We start from the raw sequence: 17,759 nt of genomic DNA, 5'->3' as shown, positions 1-17,759 counted from the left end.
TAGACTTCGGCGTTCCCACCAAAAAATTATCCAATCTCTGACGGACTCTATCAAAATATTAATTTAGCGTGAAATATATTGCGTGCCGCAGATATATGCCAACCACGAAATAACCATAACGCTAATTCGCTGAAATTGGTCATAAAATTTCCTTCAACAATGCAAATTGGGTACGAGATGCGCGACTGCCCGACGAATCAGGAATAGATATTACACGAGGTCACTGCAATTCATAACGGTGGTACAATCAAAAGTTAACTGAATTACACAAATTTAAAATATAATGCGAACCTGTATACGAATGAACATACGCGTATGCTTATTAGAAAAAAAAAAATTAAAAAAAAGGGAAAAAATTAAAACACTCCCTGAAAGACAAATTCAAGTACACATATGACATAACGATTTTATCTATTATATTTCTTATGTTTATTTTTTTTAATTTTTTTATCACCTCAATATCTCTTAGGGTTTTTATAATAATAATAATAATAATAATAATAATAATAATAATAATAATGATAATAATGAATGATTAATCAATCATTATTTAGAATTATTGTACATCGATATATTATTCAATATACTCCATTTCATATATTCTATATTAATATAGACTTCTATTTGTTTCAATTAATTTCTTAAAACTTCTTCGTTTATCACCTGCCGAGGAAAAAGTGTGGCAACGTGCGAGAAACACTTATTTAATCGGACAAAACTTCGAGAGCTTCGATTTTCGTAAATAATTCAGTATTTCCTTTCCCTTTTTGTCTATCTCTTTCTCATCGACACTTTCACTCGTTAATTCCGCTGCCCTCGATGAAACGCCGTGACCAGGTACGCTCGACGATACCTAATCTTAACCTAAGAATAGTCGAGATCCCACGTTTGTTATATAAATATTCCCAATCTCGTATTTAGCTGCCCGCCAGAAAATCGAACGTCTCGGTTATCGTTGTCGGCATGAGAAAACGTCTTCTCACTCTTATCAGCCCTATTCCCTTTTCCGATTAACCGTGTCCCGGTTGTCGTGCCAAACACGACGCATCGTCGTGGGGCATTTCAAAATTGACTTGTACGTTGTCCATGGCTGTGAATATTGGGCGAGCCACCTTATCAACGTGTTTCCTTCTTATTTTGTTCATTTATCAATAAAAATTACAAAGTTAAGATCACATCTGCGTGATTGAAGAAACGACAGTGTGCTAAGGGACTAGAGGCTAAAATGCGGAATTCGTAGAAACGGAGAGTGAAACAAGCGGACACGAGTAAACAAACGGATTCGTCATTACATTTTTTGTACTTTTTTGATTAGGGTTAATCATTTCTTTTTAATCCTTTTTTTTTATATCTTTCTCTCTATCTTTCCTTGCTTCCTATATTGTCTTTTTCTTCTTCGTTTCGACCCGAGCGATTACGAATACCGTTCGTCCTTTCCAATTCATCAGTTCGCAGCGCAGAAGAGACAATTATATTTGCTCAGACTAACAACAAGAAGAAAATATTGTGGTCCATTTCTTTTTTCTTGACCTTTCGCCTACAGTAAAGTACAGATCCTTATGTCGTTCGTGCTTCTTGAGTAACTAAGAAACATTCCTTTGGTGTCGTAGATTGATGAAAATCGTAGAGATAAGTGATGACTTTTTTTTCTCCATGAACCTGTGTTATTAAATAAAGCTACGTTCACAGATCCCCGCAATTCACAAAAACCTTATAGGAAAATTTGCCATCCTCTCTTCGCTGGTAATTCACAGACTAATTATTCCTTTTTCATCCTTGACATCGCTCTTCACCGTTTTCTCTATCTCTATCTCTTTCATTCTCTGTCTCTCTCACTCACTCAATACTCCCGCAGCCCCCAGACGTCCATATAATGATCGAGTTACTTTTCGCTTGTATGAAAAAAATGGAACGAACTGGAACTCCGTACTTTACCAAGTGACCCGAGCACAATTGACCTCTACCGCCCTAAATAAAGCAGACGTTCCTTCAGAATGGGCAATGAGAATCCCCTATATTATTTCTCTTTAATTCGACTACGACGTAATTGGAAAGAAAATATATTTTTTTTTTAATCAGATTCATATATATATCTTTTATCTTCCCTCGTTTTTCTTTAACCATCTAATATTTTACAGCGAGACATAGGCGAGTCGTTACTTTATCGCGCTCTATGTAAAAAGTACGAATTACTACAATGACCATAGGTGGTAACGTGTGTTGTATCAGCAACTCATTACTCTATGGTAATTTGGTATGGAGCACTTTAACATGGTTAAACCATGGAATTTATCACCGAGAATAATTTTTTTTTTGTTCAAGCGATGGGATCCATTGGCGGACATTCGCGTGGATTGTATTTTCCCCTCCAGTTGCCTCCAAGCACCCCTCGCCATTCACTTTCCCACATAACACAATATATATATGGATACAGTTAGTAACGTGGATTTTGGGATAAATGACATCAATGTGCAGGGTTCGTATAGTGATGTCCTATTTTTGTTGTTTTTCCTTTTTTTTTTTTCATTTGGGACGGTAGGCACCACGCGATACTGATATTGCTATTTGCTTGTCTCTTTAATAATAATAACAAAAGAAAACGTCTAGAATTCGACGAGATACCTCGTAACGAATAAAAAGGAAAGTTATGTTTTTCACCATCGATCGAATGTCGTTTGCATATAAGCCCGATAGATGCCGATAATCGGCAAATAAGAAGAACAGACAAAAAAATACTTGGACTAAACTAAGTAAAGCAAAATAGGAAACCTTTCGCGAACGTTCGACACACGCCAATTCGAATAATAAGTTAATAAATTAATGTAATATTAATTCGTAATTATTCGATACAACTAATAATGCGAATCAATAGGGATTCGAGTATCGAATGACACGGTAATCGTGAGTAACGTTTCAAAAGTTTAAAAGTCCGTGCTCGCGGCGTGCGGCGTGCGCAGATATTTTTTTGCTTTCGTTCTCTTTCATTTTTTAATTTCCTGTCGCTCGAGTCGTGAGTTTCCATAGAACTACTGACTGTTTTGCATCCAACGCTAACGCGCTTACGGCAGCTGCGGATCGCAGATCCTGCGTTATCACATCTTTTCTAAACCCATCTTGCGCTGAAGAAACAGATGCAAATAGAGATGTTTTTACCGATGTTAAACCCATTCCGACGCTTCGTTTAACTCGGGGGCAACGGCTGCTCTACGTTACTCGTCCTCAGTGTCGCCATCACTGCTATAATCTTGAAGAGTTGCTGGTCTTGAGAATGGTGCATTATTTGTCTGTCTGCAATAAACAGCACAGCATGCTGAGTATAAGTCTTTAGGACTGAGTGTTATTCGTTATCAAAAAAGTCGACTGGCTCATCGACTTCGGATAACATGAAAGTTTAATGAATTTGGAACAGTTTGCTGCTTACTTACGCGAGGCGTCTATAGTGATTGAGCCATTCCTCTATCATTTGCGCCACTAGAAGAGGTCTCTTGTGTAGTTTTTGTTGCGCGACGAGGATACCGCCCTCGGTAGTGCACACGTCGAGCCATTGCTTTAGGATGACTTCTTCGCGGCCCACTTCTTCAGGACTTAAAAAATGTATTGGTAGTAGTTTGCGATCACGGTCCATTAAAGGCATGAAGGTAGTTTGCATCTGCATTTGCATCTGTTGCATGGGACTACCGCCTCCGCCAACACCGACGCCTCCATGTGTCGCCAGAGGCGGAATCCTGGACGATGCGTATGGCTCGATAGGCACCAGAGCGGTGAAATGACCACGCGTGTATCCCAAAGCAATTGGCGAGCGAATACAGAATGACAGTTCCCATAATAACGGTAAATAAACTCCCTCGAACCTCGCATATCCTGTGAATGGTTAACTTCAGTACGTGGAATTCACAATATAATCGTAAATTGATTGAAATAGGCTTACCTATATCCTCGCCCCGGAAGCTCTTTACATATTTTACCCCGTAGACGATTATTGGCCTCCTTAGAATGTGAGCTAACGCAAAAACATGTAACTGTTCAAGAGCACTTCCTGGCTGCGCTGCAGTGGCCAATAGACTCTCCCAATCCTCTTGCCACTGAGTCTCCTCTAAAGTGAAGTCTAGCATCCTCGAAGCTTGGGACGCCTCATACTCCCGCCAGCGTTGATAAAAGCTATACAAATGTAATACAAACTTGTATAATCTTCTTATTCAATAATTTACTATTAATTGCTTGTTTCTGTATTACTCACAACTGGCCTGCTTGTTGTAATGAATCTGCAAGAGCTCTGCGTAATGCATTATCTCTATCGAAGACACCCCACGTGGCTTGCATCGCAGAATCCAGAAGACAATCCCCAGCAGATCGATTCCAGAGAGCATGTAGACGACTACCTAATCGTTCTGTTACTTCCAAAGACCAATTCAACGCTGGAGGTTCACCACCTCCACCTTCCAGCTGCTGTTGAGCCTCTTTGTCCAGAAGTTCCTCCAGCATTTGCTCCTGTACGATGCTTGGAAGATCTTCCACCTGCGAATGACGTACTCCATCAGCATTAATGTGAATTATTATGAATGCAAGGTAAAATTAATAATAATAACCTCAGCTGGTAGAGCAAAGGTCGCCATGTCCGTAACGAAGTAACAAGGTAGGGAACCTTTGCGCAAACGGATACTATTTGTGACGTGTCTACGTATCTGTGCCGCCAAGTCGGGAGCCACATAGCTTGGAACTCTTTTCACCCCTGAGCCAGAACCCTCAATTTGCGACAAGAGCGTCGCTAAAATGTCTTCACGCTGAAACCTGCAAAGGCATTCAGACCTTAGACCTTAAGGTCAACGTACAACGAGGAGAAGTTTCGTATTTATTTGACCTTTCCAGGTCAGTGACATTCTAACCAAAGGGGCAGGTACACACTGAAAGCCATTCTGGAGAGTTTCCAAAATAGTCTACTCAAAAGAAAAAAGATGCATTGACAGTAAATCTCTAATATACAAAATGTCTGCATGGTTAATAATCATTGTAAGGTATGCAAATCTGAGTACACGTGGAGTAAAGAGTTGGCGGGGTCTGTACCTGATCGCCAAATGAACTAGGGTATGCCCCACGTCAAAAGCGCTGCTTCTATTTAGTAGTAGAATCTCGGAATGCGTCAACTGACGAGCTGGATCTCCGCCACTTGCCAAATACGCCTCGACAGGCGCATTATCGCCTTCAACAATGCCAAGACATGCGTTTAACCAGCACCAGTCGGTGTGGCGTCTTAGCTGTTTCAGCCTACGCTCGTAGTCACAGTTATTGGGAGATTGCGGAGCAGGCAAACTGTCATTTCGACTGTCGAACCTATGAGAACTCCTAAAACAACACAGTATTAAATTAGAATACGAGATAACTTATGGATACCATTGAAGGCTAGGACAAGATCAAGGTCGCACCTTCTGGCTATCGCCAAGTTCTCATCTCGTTGCGCTTGATGAATATAGGGTGTATGAGGCGGTGATGGCAAGCCACGTTGGCTGTGATCCCTTTCGGGACTCGGTAAGATGAGACCTATATTCGTAGTGGATTTCTCCCTCCTGTCTTTTTCCTTCTGATGTCCACACATAATACATTTTGTAGCCTTCGGCCAATTCTCATAAGTACACATAAGGCAGGACCACTTGTCTGGATGTACATTCTGTTGCGCGTTCAAATACCGTTCTGGATGTAGATTGATCGGTGACGGATTTAACTGGGAATTTGATCCTGAATTAGGCGGAGGATCACCCAATCGGAGGGGAGCTAGCTGCTCGTGTAAATTGGAAGCTATGGAGTGTATCGACTGAACGTTATTTGTCGTTTTTCGGTTATCACACTGTCCGCAACGTGTTGTGTTCTGGTAATTAAGATACGTGCACATTTCACAGGACCATTTTCCACCTGATGGTAAATTCTGACTGTAATTCTGGGGGCAGAGATTGTACGAGTCGGTTGAGTGACTTATGTTTGGTGCTGGTCCGGATGCCACATTAGAGCCTGACCTCTGCGGACTAGGATCCCGCAAACGGTATATGTCTTCACCTAGTAAAGGCTTTGCACCTCGACACATTGTACATTTCAGGGACGACGGAAAATTTTCGTACGTGCAATATTCACAGGTCCATTTTGCCTCTGTCTCTTCACACCGGCTACTCATTTTCACCAACTCGCCCTCTAGAAAAGAGCGGTATTGCTTCTGCTACTCGCTATGTGTAGTAGTTTTTATCAGGATTAACTATCTTTTGAACGCTTGGAAAATGTTACTTTCCAACGCGTTAAGTGATCTCTTGTATTTTCAATCGTGGGTGATGTTTGTTTGTCATATGCTGAGTTATCAGTGCCAAAGTCTGTTCAGCGTGGTATGAATTTCAGTCCTATGCCTGTTTTTTTATGGGGTTTGTGTCATGTGCCAGGCATTTTAATGAAGATCGATATACTAGAAGCTGCTTCAGAGGTATTGATGTAAGCAATTGTCAATGTCTGAAACAAAATAAAAGATTTATTGATATGTCAATTCGTCTTCATATTAATGAATAAAGTTAACTATTTGAAGAACCATAGATTATTACTGTGTTACGTAGAAAAAAGCGTTATGTCAAAATATGCTGAGTATGCATTCAAATGACTTTATAGCAGTAAAATCAAGGGCACTGACTTTATTCATTTGCCAAGGCTGCAATAAGGATGCAAATGAAATGACACATACTCATGCAATTTTAAATAATTTCTTTTGTTTCATTAATTAATCTGCACTTCATGTACCAGTATAGAAAGCCATGTAGATGAAATCTATCCAGCACAATCATAACAAGACTTAATGGTATAACGATTTTCTTGAACTTTCACAAAATGCAATACTGTATGCACAACTAATTACGAAGAGAAATTTGTCTAGCACATCTTATACAACTACCAAAGACTAAAGTTAGAAAGAATAATACAAAAACTGTCAACATAATATAAATTATATCTTCGTACATATGATTTCTGCATGAAACCGATCTCAAAAACATTAATATTCATAAGAAAGTACCCAAAGTACAAAAGCAGAAAAGAAAGACGATATGTATTGATTTGTAGTAATTATATATCAATCGATGGTCCAGGACCTAAGTTATATGAAGTCTTTCAATGCGTAAGCATTACACGTAAACATGCAACACAGAAGATCATTTCAGTGAAACGTGCCAAACAGAAGAATAAAGTTGTATCAATAAACTAAGAAAAGAGCTGACCTTGAGTGTATTCACCCTGATAAGGTAGAATGTGATGTGAAAATAAGGTAGTGATAGATGGAGTTCGGCGAGCGTGTCCAATACGTCGAGGAAGATGGGCTACCTGGCAAAAGACGAGGCCGGTGTCCCAAAAGCTGCTGTCACGCGCAGGCAAGCTCCATTGAAGCGCGAATCTCTGAGTTGGGATTCGTGAAATCGGGTAGAGAAAGAGAGACAGGAGCGAGGACGTTGCACCACTATGGCCAGCACCCCACTGCAATAATGTCATGAACAACGAAAGCTTTTATGAGTCTGAATCAATTGATCCGCGGAAAGACTGCGCCTTGTTCACGCGCCGAAGTTAACGGGCCTTCCTCTTTCTCCTTGTAGTCAGGAAAGACAGGCCCACCGATGACGAGCAACGCGAGCGCAATTTCGTCTATCGAGGACAATAACATCGGTACACACTCACTTCTCCTCACTGCTTAGAAAAGAGAAACACACTCTTCCTCTCTTCTGGCTCTCTGCGTCTCTCCTCACGCAGTTCTACGAGCTCGCCGTCATGGTATTTCCTTCGCTCATATCAAAAGCTGCAGACTCGTTGAGAAAGTAGGTTTTGACAGTCATCCGCAAACAGACCACGGTACTGCCAACCTCTGCCACGGGGAAACCCACTACCGTTACTCGTTCGACCTTACAAAATGGATAATGCAACTGCCTCGAGGACGACCGCTTGACTTTTACCGAATGAAAACTTCTTACGAGACAGCAAGAATTTTTTACGTGATACGCGACACTCAGGATGAGTTTTAATAAAACGACGTAGACACTTTTTCACTGGTGTATGGTCAACCTGTATACTCGGGTATCCGGTTCCTCCTTTTGAGTCCCGTAAACGCGATCTTCCCACATTCGCCCTTGACACTTGCGCTTTGAGTCGCCAAAAGTGGGATTTGGGTTGTGTCCACATAGACAGAATGGAGATGGTAGTTCGCGTTGGAATGCACGGCGTAATCTGCACTAGATGAGCCGGACGAGCTTGCTAGTCATGAAACGTGCAAGAGTGGACCGCGCGACGCGCACGGAAAAGCTTTTTTTATTTATAAATACATTGGGCCTCGGGCCAAACCGAGCTCAGCCTAGACACCTATCCTTGACATTTGACCAAAGCTTAAATGTTCGTGATTTTTTTTTTAAGGATTTCGTGGGGAAAGCAGAAGTACTAGAAGGAAAGTGGATCGGATGGGAGAAGTGAAAATTTAGTTTTTTTTTCTCACACTGACGGACGTGTTGTCTGCTGTGTGGCCGCTGACGTCACGGAGAATCAGCTGGAAATCATGCACGAGCTACTCACTTGGCCCAGACAGAGATTTTAAAATTCTGAATTTTCCAAGGGACACAATGACGACGAGTCTTACTGTGCTTTACGGCAGCGAGACAGGAACTGCCCAGGACACCGCCGAGCAAATTTGGCGCGATGCCAAAAGGTTTCATTATTGTTCTTTGTTGTGTCATAACTTTTTTCACTGTTAATTACAATAGTTCAATTTTTATAATACGTATTTCTGTAAGCTCACTTACCTTTCTCTTGCTACAGCAATAATATTTTTCTTAGTTCACTTGATTTCTGTATATCAATATTATATTATGAACATTTGATCTTGCAGGATGAAATTAAAGTGCTCCGTAGCAGCCATGGATGAATATAACATTGAAAAACTAATTTCTGAAAAACTTGTGGTGTTTGTGATTGCCACCACTGGTCAGGGCGAACCTCCATTAAATATGAGACGAACTTGGCGTTTTCTGCTCCGAAAAAACTTACCGAGCACTTCTCTCATCAATGTTCAATATGCCGTACTAGGGCTGGGTGATAGTTCCTATCAAAAGTACAATTATGCGGCTAAGAAGCTTAGAAAAAGATTGGCACAGCTTGGAGCAAGAGAGTTGATTCCAATTGGATTAGCCGATGATCAACATGACTTAGGGATCGATGGTACTGTTGGTCCATGGGTTGAAGAATTATGGACTAAAGTATCAGAAATCTTTAATATCTCCAAAGAAATTTACATAAATCGAGATCAGGAGGTAATTCAACGATTTGATGTTACTGTCATAAATTCAACAATTATAAATGGCACAAATAATCAATACAGAGATATTTACAAACATGAAATGTCTCTTAATGAATCATTAAAAATCGGAACAGTACTTGAGAACAATAGAACGACTTCAGATGACCATTTTCAGGATGTAAGATTAATTAAACTTCAAGCAGAAGGCTTGGATTATACACCTGGTGATGTATTATATGTAAGACCTAAAAATTCTCCAGAACAAGTACAAAAATTCTTCACTGTGTTAAATGATCATGGAGTAAATGCATATCCTAATATGGTAATAAGAGTAACTGGAAAAGAAATAAAGGTACCAAGTGTACTCACACGTGACCTAACTTTACAAGAAGTAGCTGAACAATACTGGGATTTGAGTTTTAAACCACGAAGATCAACTATGCAAACTTTAGCATTTATTAGTGATGATGAACTAGAAAAAGAAAAACTTATTGAATTTACTACACCAACTGGCCAAGAAGAACTTTTCAATTACGTCACTAGACCCAGAAGAAATATTATCGAAGTGCTTCACGATTTTCCACATACTACAAGGAAATTGAACATTAAATTACTCTTTGAAATAATGTCGCCCATTAAGCCACGAGCTTTCAGTATCGCCTCAAGTTTGAATAAGACAAAGAATGAAATTCACATTTTAGTTGCAGTTGTTAAATACAAAACAAAACTTCTAGAACCAAGGCTGGGATTGTGTTCTAATTGGTTAGCAGACCTAAAATTGCGTGAAGAAGTTATTTTTTGGATTCAAAAAGGAACTTTCAAGTTTGATTATAACAAACCTATGATCCTTATAGGACCTGGAACAGGAGTAGCACCATTTAGATCATTACTACTTGAAAAAGCATCTACGAACAAAGATTTGAGTGATTGTATTCTTTTCTTTGGATGCCGAAGTAAATTGAAAGATTATCACTGCAAAGAAGATTTTGAAACTTTATCGCAAACGAATGGTCTGAGATTATTCTGTGCTTTCTCCAGAGATCAAGAACAGAAAATGTGAGTGACCTTCATACGTTTAAACTTCGTACATCTAATTCTTTTACTATTTTTTTTTCAAATTTTCAGATATGTACAGCATGTTATACGGGACCAAAGCGAATTGTGTTGGAAATTTCTAAAAAGTAGTGCCAATATTTACTTGGCAGGTAGTTCCAAAAATATGCCTGATAGTGTACAAGAGGAATTTGTCAATTTGGCCAAGAAATTCGGTGACATGACAGAAGAAGAAGGAAAAAACTTTGTTACACAGTTGGAGTTGAGTGGTCGTTACCAAACGGAAACATGGGCGTGAAAGAAATAACGATGTACATATTTAAAACACACACGTATCAAACTTGTACAAATATTTATTAAATATATTTGTAGAACGTATAATCCAATGTGTATACGATAAAAATAGATATCGTTGAAATGACGATAGTACGATTATTGTTCTCTGTATATGGTTATTCAGAACTATTGCGTCAACTGAAGATAGTTCTAAAATGAGAAATCATATTAACAGAATCATCTTCAGATGGTACAAGAGTCCTCAATAAAACTTAATTCTTTCGTACCTATTATTTGACGCGTTCATATTAAATTTTAAATTTGAACACTTGGCTCATTTGGTTAAATTCAACCAACTTCGTGCATAATCGGTAAATTTCGTGAAGCATGGAGTTACCACGAAGAATTTAACATAACCTAGAATAACGACGGGGAACATGATGGCGTGTCTTACGATCAGTGGTGGAGTAACATTCGCGACCGTGCAGCTTTAAGAAACATTAGCTCCTGGTAGTCACGTTCCTCCTTTCATTCGAATAATTAGTTATTTATTACAATAGGCGTAAGACAGTACAAATTGCTACAGATGATGAGTTTTTATTGAAATAGCCGAATATCAAAAATTGATCCGCCCATCGCCCAAAAAGTATTTTACGCGCTTGCAACGTACTAGCTTTTTTAAACTCGATTCTTACTTAAAATGCAGTGATTCAATTGACGATTTCTAATATCGTTTATTCAAAAAATCATTCCAAAAATGGCTGGAAGTTATACGAAGAAAGAATTCGGCGTGGGTCCGGAAGAGCAAACCCTTCTGAAGGATTCAAATGGGTCACGGATTGTTGCAAAAGGTACAAATTTTATTATATATTTTTCAATATATTTTAAATATATTTTATTTATCACAAAGAAATGACCATGTTCTTTTTTTGTAAGTTATTTAAAATGGTTTTACCATGTGCTCCTTCTCCTGCATTTCTGCTGGCACAGTGCCCAAGTCTGTTCTAGATATCACATAACGTTCGCATTTGTGCTTATGCGTTGGTGTCTATTACCATGTCTTTGCATTCTCTAGTTATCTAATCTGAGACTAATAAAACATATGCTTACATTACAGTTAGCTTTATTGACCTTCAAAAACAAAAAGGTGTAACATCTTGCACCGATAATGTCCCTGCTTTTATTTTTATATTGCATTGGGTTCTTGGGTTTCAATTAACCAGAATGTATTCTGCGTAATTTTTTTGGGATCTCAAATATGATAATTTAAAAAATTCGAACAAAATATATTAAGTATAAAGAATTTTCATGAAATTAGTTCTCTATAAGTTTTTAACGATTTCATACACCTGTTAAAAAGGGAAGCTATTGCGTAAAAGATCATAACTGTTAGCTGTTTTTATTTTCTCCTCTAATCAATAGCATGCATATAATTCTTGCATATTATCTAAATGTATCTACTAATACGGTACTCCCAACATATGTATTCCAAATATTTTATAACTTTTTAAATCATTTATGGTTTAAACCAAATAGTTATGGCCCATTTTAAATTTAAATATAATTGCGCATTTAAACTTTGATCCACTGATTATCAAATTTCATTTTTTTTCAGTTTTACGAGTTTGTACAAGTAATCCTGTAATAGTGTTTTGAAAAATTAATTATTTAATTATCTTTAATATTGCTAAAGAGTTATATGTAATTTAATATTATAATTGTCAAATACATTTCTTACAATCCAAAAAGCGATTGCCTCATGACCTTCTATTAATAAGTTGTTTAATTGAGATTAAATGGATGTCAAGACTCCTCTTATCAGTTAAGTCAACAATTCATCCAATTATTAAACTAAATAAGCTAAGAGTTATACATAAATTAAATAATTATTATCCAGTCCATTTCTACTCCATAATATGTACCATGTAAAAGTTTCCACAGTGAATAATTATGAACGCTACTATTTATTTAATTAGATGCATTTATTTTATATCCACAACTTTAATGCATTCTCCTCCCTGCAGGTTGGCTTAATACGTCTTATAACACTTTTACAGAGACCATTGGTAATTAATGTTTTTCTCTTTACTGAAAACTCTTTCAACCACACCAAAATTCTTCAGGTCACAAAATCTAAAGTCGCATGCATTTACTTACAATAGAATCAGTCAGTGAATTATAAGGGGCATAGTAATGGCTTAAATAAGTTTCATCCGGCTGCAACACCAGCCAACCAGCTGAATTCATCAAATTTATAAATTGATTTCAATAAGCGCCTGGTCTTTGCACCTTCACGATATAATAACAACTGGTCAAATGATAAAAAGTTTTGTTATTCTTTGTCGTCTTTCTGCGCTCAATTGCCTTTATACTGTTCGTTAAATCACTCACAGCATGATTGGAATCGTCCTCCACTTAAGGAATATTCTCAACTCTTCAAACTTCTCTAAATCTGTAGGTACAGAACCGGTTCGGCTGTCTCCAGGATGGGAAGGGACAGGCAGACCAGAGGATGAATTGAACTTTAAGGGAGTTACAATGGACCAAGCCGATCTCGAAATAAATCCACCGAACGATAGGTAAAATAGTTTAATAATTGCTACATTTATTTTCCATTAATCAATTTAATAATTTACCATTGTATCCCTCATTTTAGGCTGAATATAGTATTCTTAATACTATTACTTCATGGTATAGGGTCATTGATGCCATGGAATATGTTCATTACAGCCAAGGATGTAAGCTACATTTTCATTTCCTAGAATACTCTATTTAGATCAGATTCAATCATAAAATTTATAACAGATCAAGTTTCAAAGAATTTTGTTGGTTAATCTTTTTTTTTTTAATTTTTCATTTCGGAACTTCTTGTTCCTAATAGAAATAATGGTTGAATCTGAACATAGGATATATTTTTCACCCATCTTTTTTGATTTTTGCGCAGTACTTTGTCGACTACAAGATGTCCAAGAATTACACAAGCATTGATCCGTTCTACACTACAAATTTTCTTCCGATCTTAGGATTCGCTGCACAAATTCCGAATTTACTTTTCAATTGGTTGAATATATTCATCCAGCTAGGGTTCGTAGCTATTTGAATACTTCACGTTACTAGTTTTTAGCGATTAATCTAGTACACTTTGTGTATGCTTAACCATGAAAACAAGATTGACTGTTAACTCCAATTCAGAGCGTAGAAAATAGGTTTGACTATTGATTTTTTTTGAAGAGTTGTCAGAAAAGAAATGTATGACATACAACAACGATGCTAAGCATTTGTTGAAGCTAATAACAAAATTAAATAAATATCTCATACTGTTTCTCACATACACTTTTCACACTTTTAGCGGCAATCTAACGACGCGCATAGTATGGGGCATCTTTGTAGAAGTTTTAATATTTGTGTTTACTATTGTACTGGCAATGATCGACACGTCTGCTTGGTCAGACATATTTTTTTGGATAACAATGATCTCCGTCGTAATGCTAAACAGTAAGTTATTGGTACCCTCATTAGTCAGGCGCATATTAATTACAATGAAAAATTGAAAAATGTTAATTCTTTCAGCTGCCAGTGGTATATATCAGAATTCTATATTTGGAATGGCAGCTAAGTTACCATTCAAGTATACTGGAGCTGTGGTTCTGGGCTCGGTAATTTCTAAACTCAACTTTCCTCGATACAAGAAACATACAGAGAGAAAATAACTTTTTGTCATTCATTGTCACTCTATTCTCTTGCAGAACATTAGCGGAACTTTCACAGCCATTATAAACTTGATCGCACAAATAATGGCTCCGAATGTACGTACTGCCGCAATCTACTATTTTATAACCGCACTCTTTGTTCTACTGGCGTGCTTCGATACGTACTTTGCTCTTCCGATAAATGTGAGTTATCGATCTCAGAATTTGTCAAGAGATTTATTGTCTCTTATCGAATTAACAGTTATATCTTGTATCACCTGTCGCAGAGATTTTATCGTTACCACGAGTTGCTCCATAAAAAGGAATCTAAGAGGAGGCAGTTGGAACATGGATCCAGGGGCGTTAAAGAAAATGTACCTTACTGGACCATATTTAGACAATGCTTACCGCAGTGCTTTAATATCTTCTTTCTCTTCTTCGTCACCCTCAGTATCTTTCCCTCTGTTCACTCCGACATAAGACGCTCGGATCCAAATTTCATTATCCCAGCCGACTATTACAGCAACGTCATGTGTTTCTTGACGTTTAATATTACCGCCATGATAGGCAGTTCCATCGCGTCGATGGTACAATGGGTAAAACACTTTATGTTGCAATAATCATGAGCCGAAGTAATGCTAAGCGTTAATCATTTGTTCATTGTTTTTATAGCCCAGCAAGAACTACTTGGTCTTTCCAATTATATTGCGTGCTCTTTATATACCGCTGTTTCTACTATGCAACTATCAGCCAAAGGATATACAGAGGGTACTTCCGGTATTGATAAACAATGACTGGTTGTATTTGATAATCGCTATCACGATGGGACTAACAAGCGGTTACTTCTCCTCTATTGCTATGATGTACTGTCCAAGGTATGTAATATGTCTTTAACATGCTTTTAATAGCATTTGAAACAAGCACTGTGACGATGATGATGATGATAACGATGATAATGATCTATTGCAGAATGGTCGAATCGCATCATGCAGCTACTGCCGGTATGTTTGGAGCGGCGTCTTTAATCACCGGAATCTTTACAGGGATTTTATTCTCTATGGTTATGCCTTATGTCATTTCTCTACACGTTTAAATCTTTATTTCAAGTTATTTGTCCACAAAGAAAATTTTCAAATGGTTCAAAAAAAGTTAATACTCCCGGCAACAACAGTCAACAGTAGCCAGCAGACATTTTATTTTACTTTTTTAAATGATTAAAAGGACTAAGTTACTTTGATACTTTATATACAATTGTTATAAACAGCTTTTCAGGAAACTTGATTAGGGTCTCGATAGACTTTTTTTGTCGGGAAATTCAATTTATTGTTTTGCGCTGTTAGGTACATTTTAATAATACTCAGAAAAGATATGTTAAACAGTACCCAGCGATAATTTGACTTGATTATGACGTAATGGCGCTGCACCGATAGCGTACAGATTTTAGGAAATAGTATGTTTAAAGTTCATTGATAATACTGAAGCACAAAACTGGTAAAGTACTATCGCTGTCTTGTTATCAGTCGATGGAAATGCCTTCGAAGGCAAGTCACTGGTTCGGCCACGTTAATGAAAACGGACCAAAACGCCTTAAAAGTTAAGACCCAGCGGTATTCGCCGAATGGTCGCTTACAGGAAAACGGAACAAAGCCGCTTGTTATGCACATAACTAATCTGTAAATTTAGGTGATAGGCGTTACTTACTTAGTACAAGCTCGAAAGAGAGACAGGGGATGAGAAAAGAATGAAAGAAAGAAGATAAAATTAAAACAGATAACACAGGAAAATAGTCTCATCCGGAAACATGAAACTACGAGTGGACTTTTTTCTTCTGCATGGGTTCATTTTCTTTTTGAGCATGTCATTACAGTCGAAATACATGAATACAATTTATGAGATTATACCTCTGTTTTCGTTTTCTATACTAATTTCTATCTTTATTGTAACTTAAATGTCTATTATTTTTTGTTCTTACTCTTCAAGTATATATTAATCGATACTAGTGGAACGCACGTGCTGCAGTCTGTAACGTAGTACGCGTTATAGATATCGTGTTTCTTACTTTCACATACTCACATTTACGCATTTTTATGGTTTGTTCCTATGCGTTGTTTTCCTTTTTATTTCATTTTTTTTTTTCACGAATTACTTGCAATGCAAATGTTGAGATTTATTTAATTTAGACTACATTAGGTGCGTTGTTTCGTTTCTTTGAGTAGTTTTTAGTAATCGCTTTGTTTCAAAGCTTCTTGATTTTAAGACTTTTAACTTGCGATTCACATTACGAGAAATATTTCCACAGATCTCTTGAAAAGGCTCACCTGTTTCAGAATCCGTGTCGCCAATCGTATTTGTAATTTTGTAATATATAACAGCGAGTGTATTTGGGAAAATTCATTCGACGCACCGAAACTCATGAAAATAGAAATCTATGGTTACTTGTAATAATTTTTACTTCGAAACATTAATTAGCATTTTTTTAATTACATAGTTTTTACTAGATATCGATAAACCATGTACTTGCGAGTTTGTGGGCGTGTGTGTGTGTGTGCGCGCGCGCGTGGAATGCATCATAAATTGATATCCATAATTACATCTTCCATTCATCAAAAGACTTATTATATCCGACTATATAATCTTTGATAATCTGCACTATGCAAGATTCGATTTTTACCGTATTTTATGATCTAATCTTGCGTATGACATTTAATACATCTATTGAAAAGTTAAAATAACACGTTATTATATTGCCTAATTTATTGTTTTTCATATTCCATTGTCTTATGGAATTAATTGATTCAGCTATATACTTGGAATTGATAAGAGAACTGTTGACACATTTCTCTTTGCCCTTTAGTCTGGCTGTTGTAAGATTTTCCAAATCTAATGCATAGATTCCGTATTCCTAATAGGACAATCCTCCGCAAAAAGCAATGCAGACAATAAAACAAATTGACTCGATACAGTAACTGAAGGAATCATTGAATTTAAAAACTGATGTGTCGTAGACGGGGTATTTTTATATTAAAATCCAATACTGGGGATGTTCCATTCAGAATTGTTTAATGCATATCAAGTCGATTAGATTAAGCATTTTTCATTAAAAATCCATTAATCATCCAATGAGATATTCTTCGGGATACCGATCGCGCGAACAGCGAATTAATTTTTGAAATTTCAAAGTGTCTTTAGAACCGTCGCGCCATCGGTATCACCATGGATGGCAAATGTTCATAATATAAAATAAATCAACACATTGTAATATATTTAAGAGATTCCAAGTCATGGGTATACTGTAGTACGCAGAATTATACCAACGTTTTAATGCTAACGTTATTAGTAGTAGAACGAAAATGTTAAATAAACGAACCTAGAAAAAAAAAAGCAAATTTCGTTCCATTTATTTTATCTCAGCATGATTAATTAAGTCGGAAATCAAATTCTGAACAAGG

General features: G+C 37.3%; 2 protein-coding genes across 8 annotated transcripts; one reads left to right on the top strand and one right to left on the bottom strand.

Annotated features, from left to right (window-relative positions):
• Positions 1-479: 479 nt before the first annotated feature.
• Positions 480-7,831, bottom strand: LOC107267278 (ubiquitin thioesterase trabid). 4 transcript variants are annotated; one of them, XM_015738762.2, is made up of 9 exons: positions 7,690-7,831; positions 7,239-7,491; positions 5,421-6,483; positions 5,062-5,340; positions 4,587-4,788; positions 4,238-4,515; positions 3,929-4,158; positions 3,422-3,861; positions 480-3,288 (listed from the first exon to the last, which is right to left on the bottom strand). In XM_015738762.2, the coding sequence occupies exons 3-8, from the start codon at positions 6,158-6,160 to the stop codon at positions 3,422-3,424; spliced, it is 2,169 nt and encodes a 722-aa protein (XP_015594248.1). In that variant the 5' UTR covers positions 6,161-6,483; positions 7,239-7,491; positions 7,690-7,831; the 3' UTR covers positions 480-3,288. The 4 variants fall into 4 exon arrangements, with proteins under 4 accessions (XP_015594248.1, XP_015594246.1, XP_015594247.1 ...); XM_015738760.2 differs by having other exon boundaries at positions 3,426-3,861; XM_015738761.2 differs by having other exon boundaries at positions 3,426-3,861; positions 7,342-7,491.
• LOC107267282 (NADPH-dependent diflavin oxidoreductase 1) lies at positions 7,640-17,685 on the top strand. Of its 4 annotated transcripts, none has more exons than XM_025084505.1 (12): positions 8,211-8,704; positions 8,885-10,348; positions 10,418-10,497; positions 13,080-13,200; positions 13,278-13,359; positions 13,566-13,705; positions 13,971-14,116; positions 14,192-14,277; positions 14,368-14,514; positions 14,598-14,906; positions 14,983-15,185; positions 15,280-17,685. In XM_025084505.1, the coding sequence occupies exons 1-12, from the start codon at positions 8,619-8,621 to the stop codon at positions 15,401-15,403; spliced, it is 2,988 nt and encodes a 995-aa protein (XP_024940273.1). In that variant the 5' UTR covers positions 8,211-8,618; the 3' UTR covers positions 15,404-17,685. The 4 variants fall into 4 exon arrangements, with proteins under 4 accessions (XP_024940270.1, XP_024940273.1, XP_024940272.1 ...); XM_025084504.1 differs by lacking the exons at positions 8,211-8,704; positions 8,885-10,348; positions 10,418-10,497 and adding exons at positions 10,663-11,472; positions 12,237-12,442; positions 12,679-12,687 and having other exon boundaries at positions 15,280-16,837; XM_025084503.1 differs by lacking the exons at positions 8,211-8,704; positions 8,885-10,348; positions 10,418-10,497 and adding an exon at positions 10,665-11,472 and having other exon boundaries at positions 15,280-16,837.
• The last annotated feature ends 74 nt before the right edge of the window (positions 17,686-17,759 follow it).

The sequence above is a fragment of the Cephus cinctus genome, unplaced genomic scaffold (assembly GCF_000341935.2).
Source record: "Cephus cinctus unplaced genomic scaffold, Ccin1 Ccin1_scaffold0396, whole genome shotgun sequence".
In the NCBI taxonomy this organism is placed as follows: Eukaryota; Metazoa; Arthropoda; class Insecta; order Hymenoptera; family Cephidae; genus Cephus; species Cephus cinctus.
The sequence above is the reverse complement of the archived record's forward strand: the minus strand, read 5'-3'. Positions and strand labels throughout refer to the sequence as shown.

Excerpts from the sequence above, each read along its gene's own strand:
- LOC107267278 (XM_015738760.2), bottom strand. The coding sequence starts at position 6,160 with ATGAGTAGCCGGTGTGAAGAGACAGAGGCAAAATGGACCTGTGAATAT. Across the intron at positions 4,789-5,061 it reads CTAGTTCATTTGGCGATCAG|GTTTCAGCGTGAAGACATTT; the intron begins GTACAGACCCCG and ends ATGCCTTTGCAG. Across the intron at positions 3,862-3,928 it reads CTTCCGGGGCGAGGATATAG|GATATGCGAGGTTCGAGGGA; the intron begins GTAAGCCTATTT and ends AACCATTCACAG.
- LOC107267282 (XM_025084505.1), top strand. The coding sequence starts at position 8,619 with ATGACGACGAGTCTTACTGTGCTTTACGGCAGCGAGACAGGAACTGCC. Across the intron at positions 14,117-14,191 it reads CTCCGTCGTAATGCTAAACA|CTGCCAGTGGTATATATCAG; the intron begins GTAAGTTATTGG and ends TAATTCTTTCAG. Across the intron at positions 14,515-14,597 it reads ACTTTGCTCTTCCGATAAAT|AGATTTTATCGTTACCACGA; the intron begins GTGAGTTATCGA and ends CACCTGTCGCAG.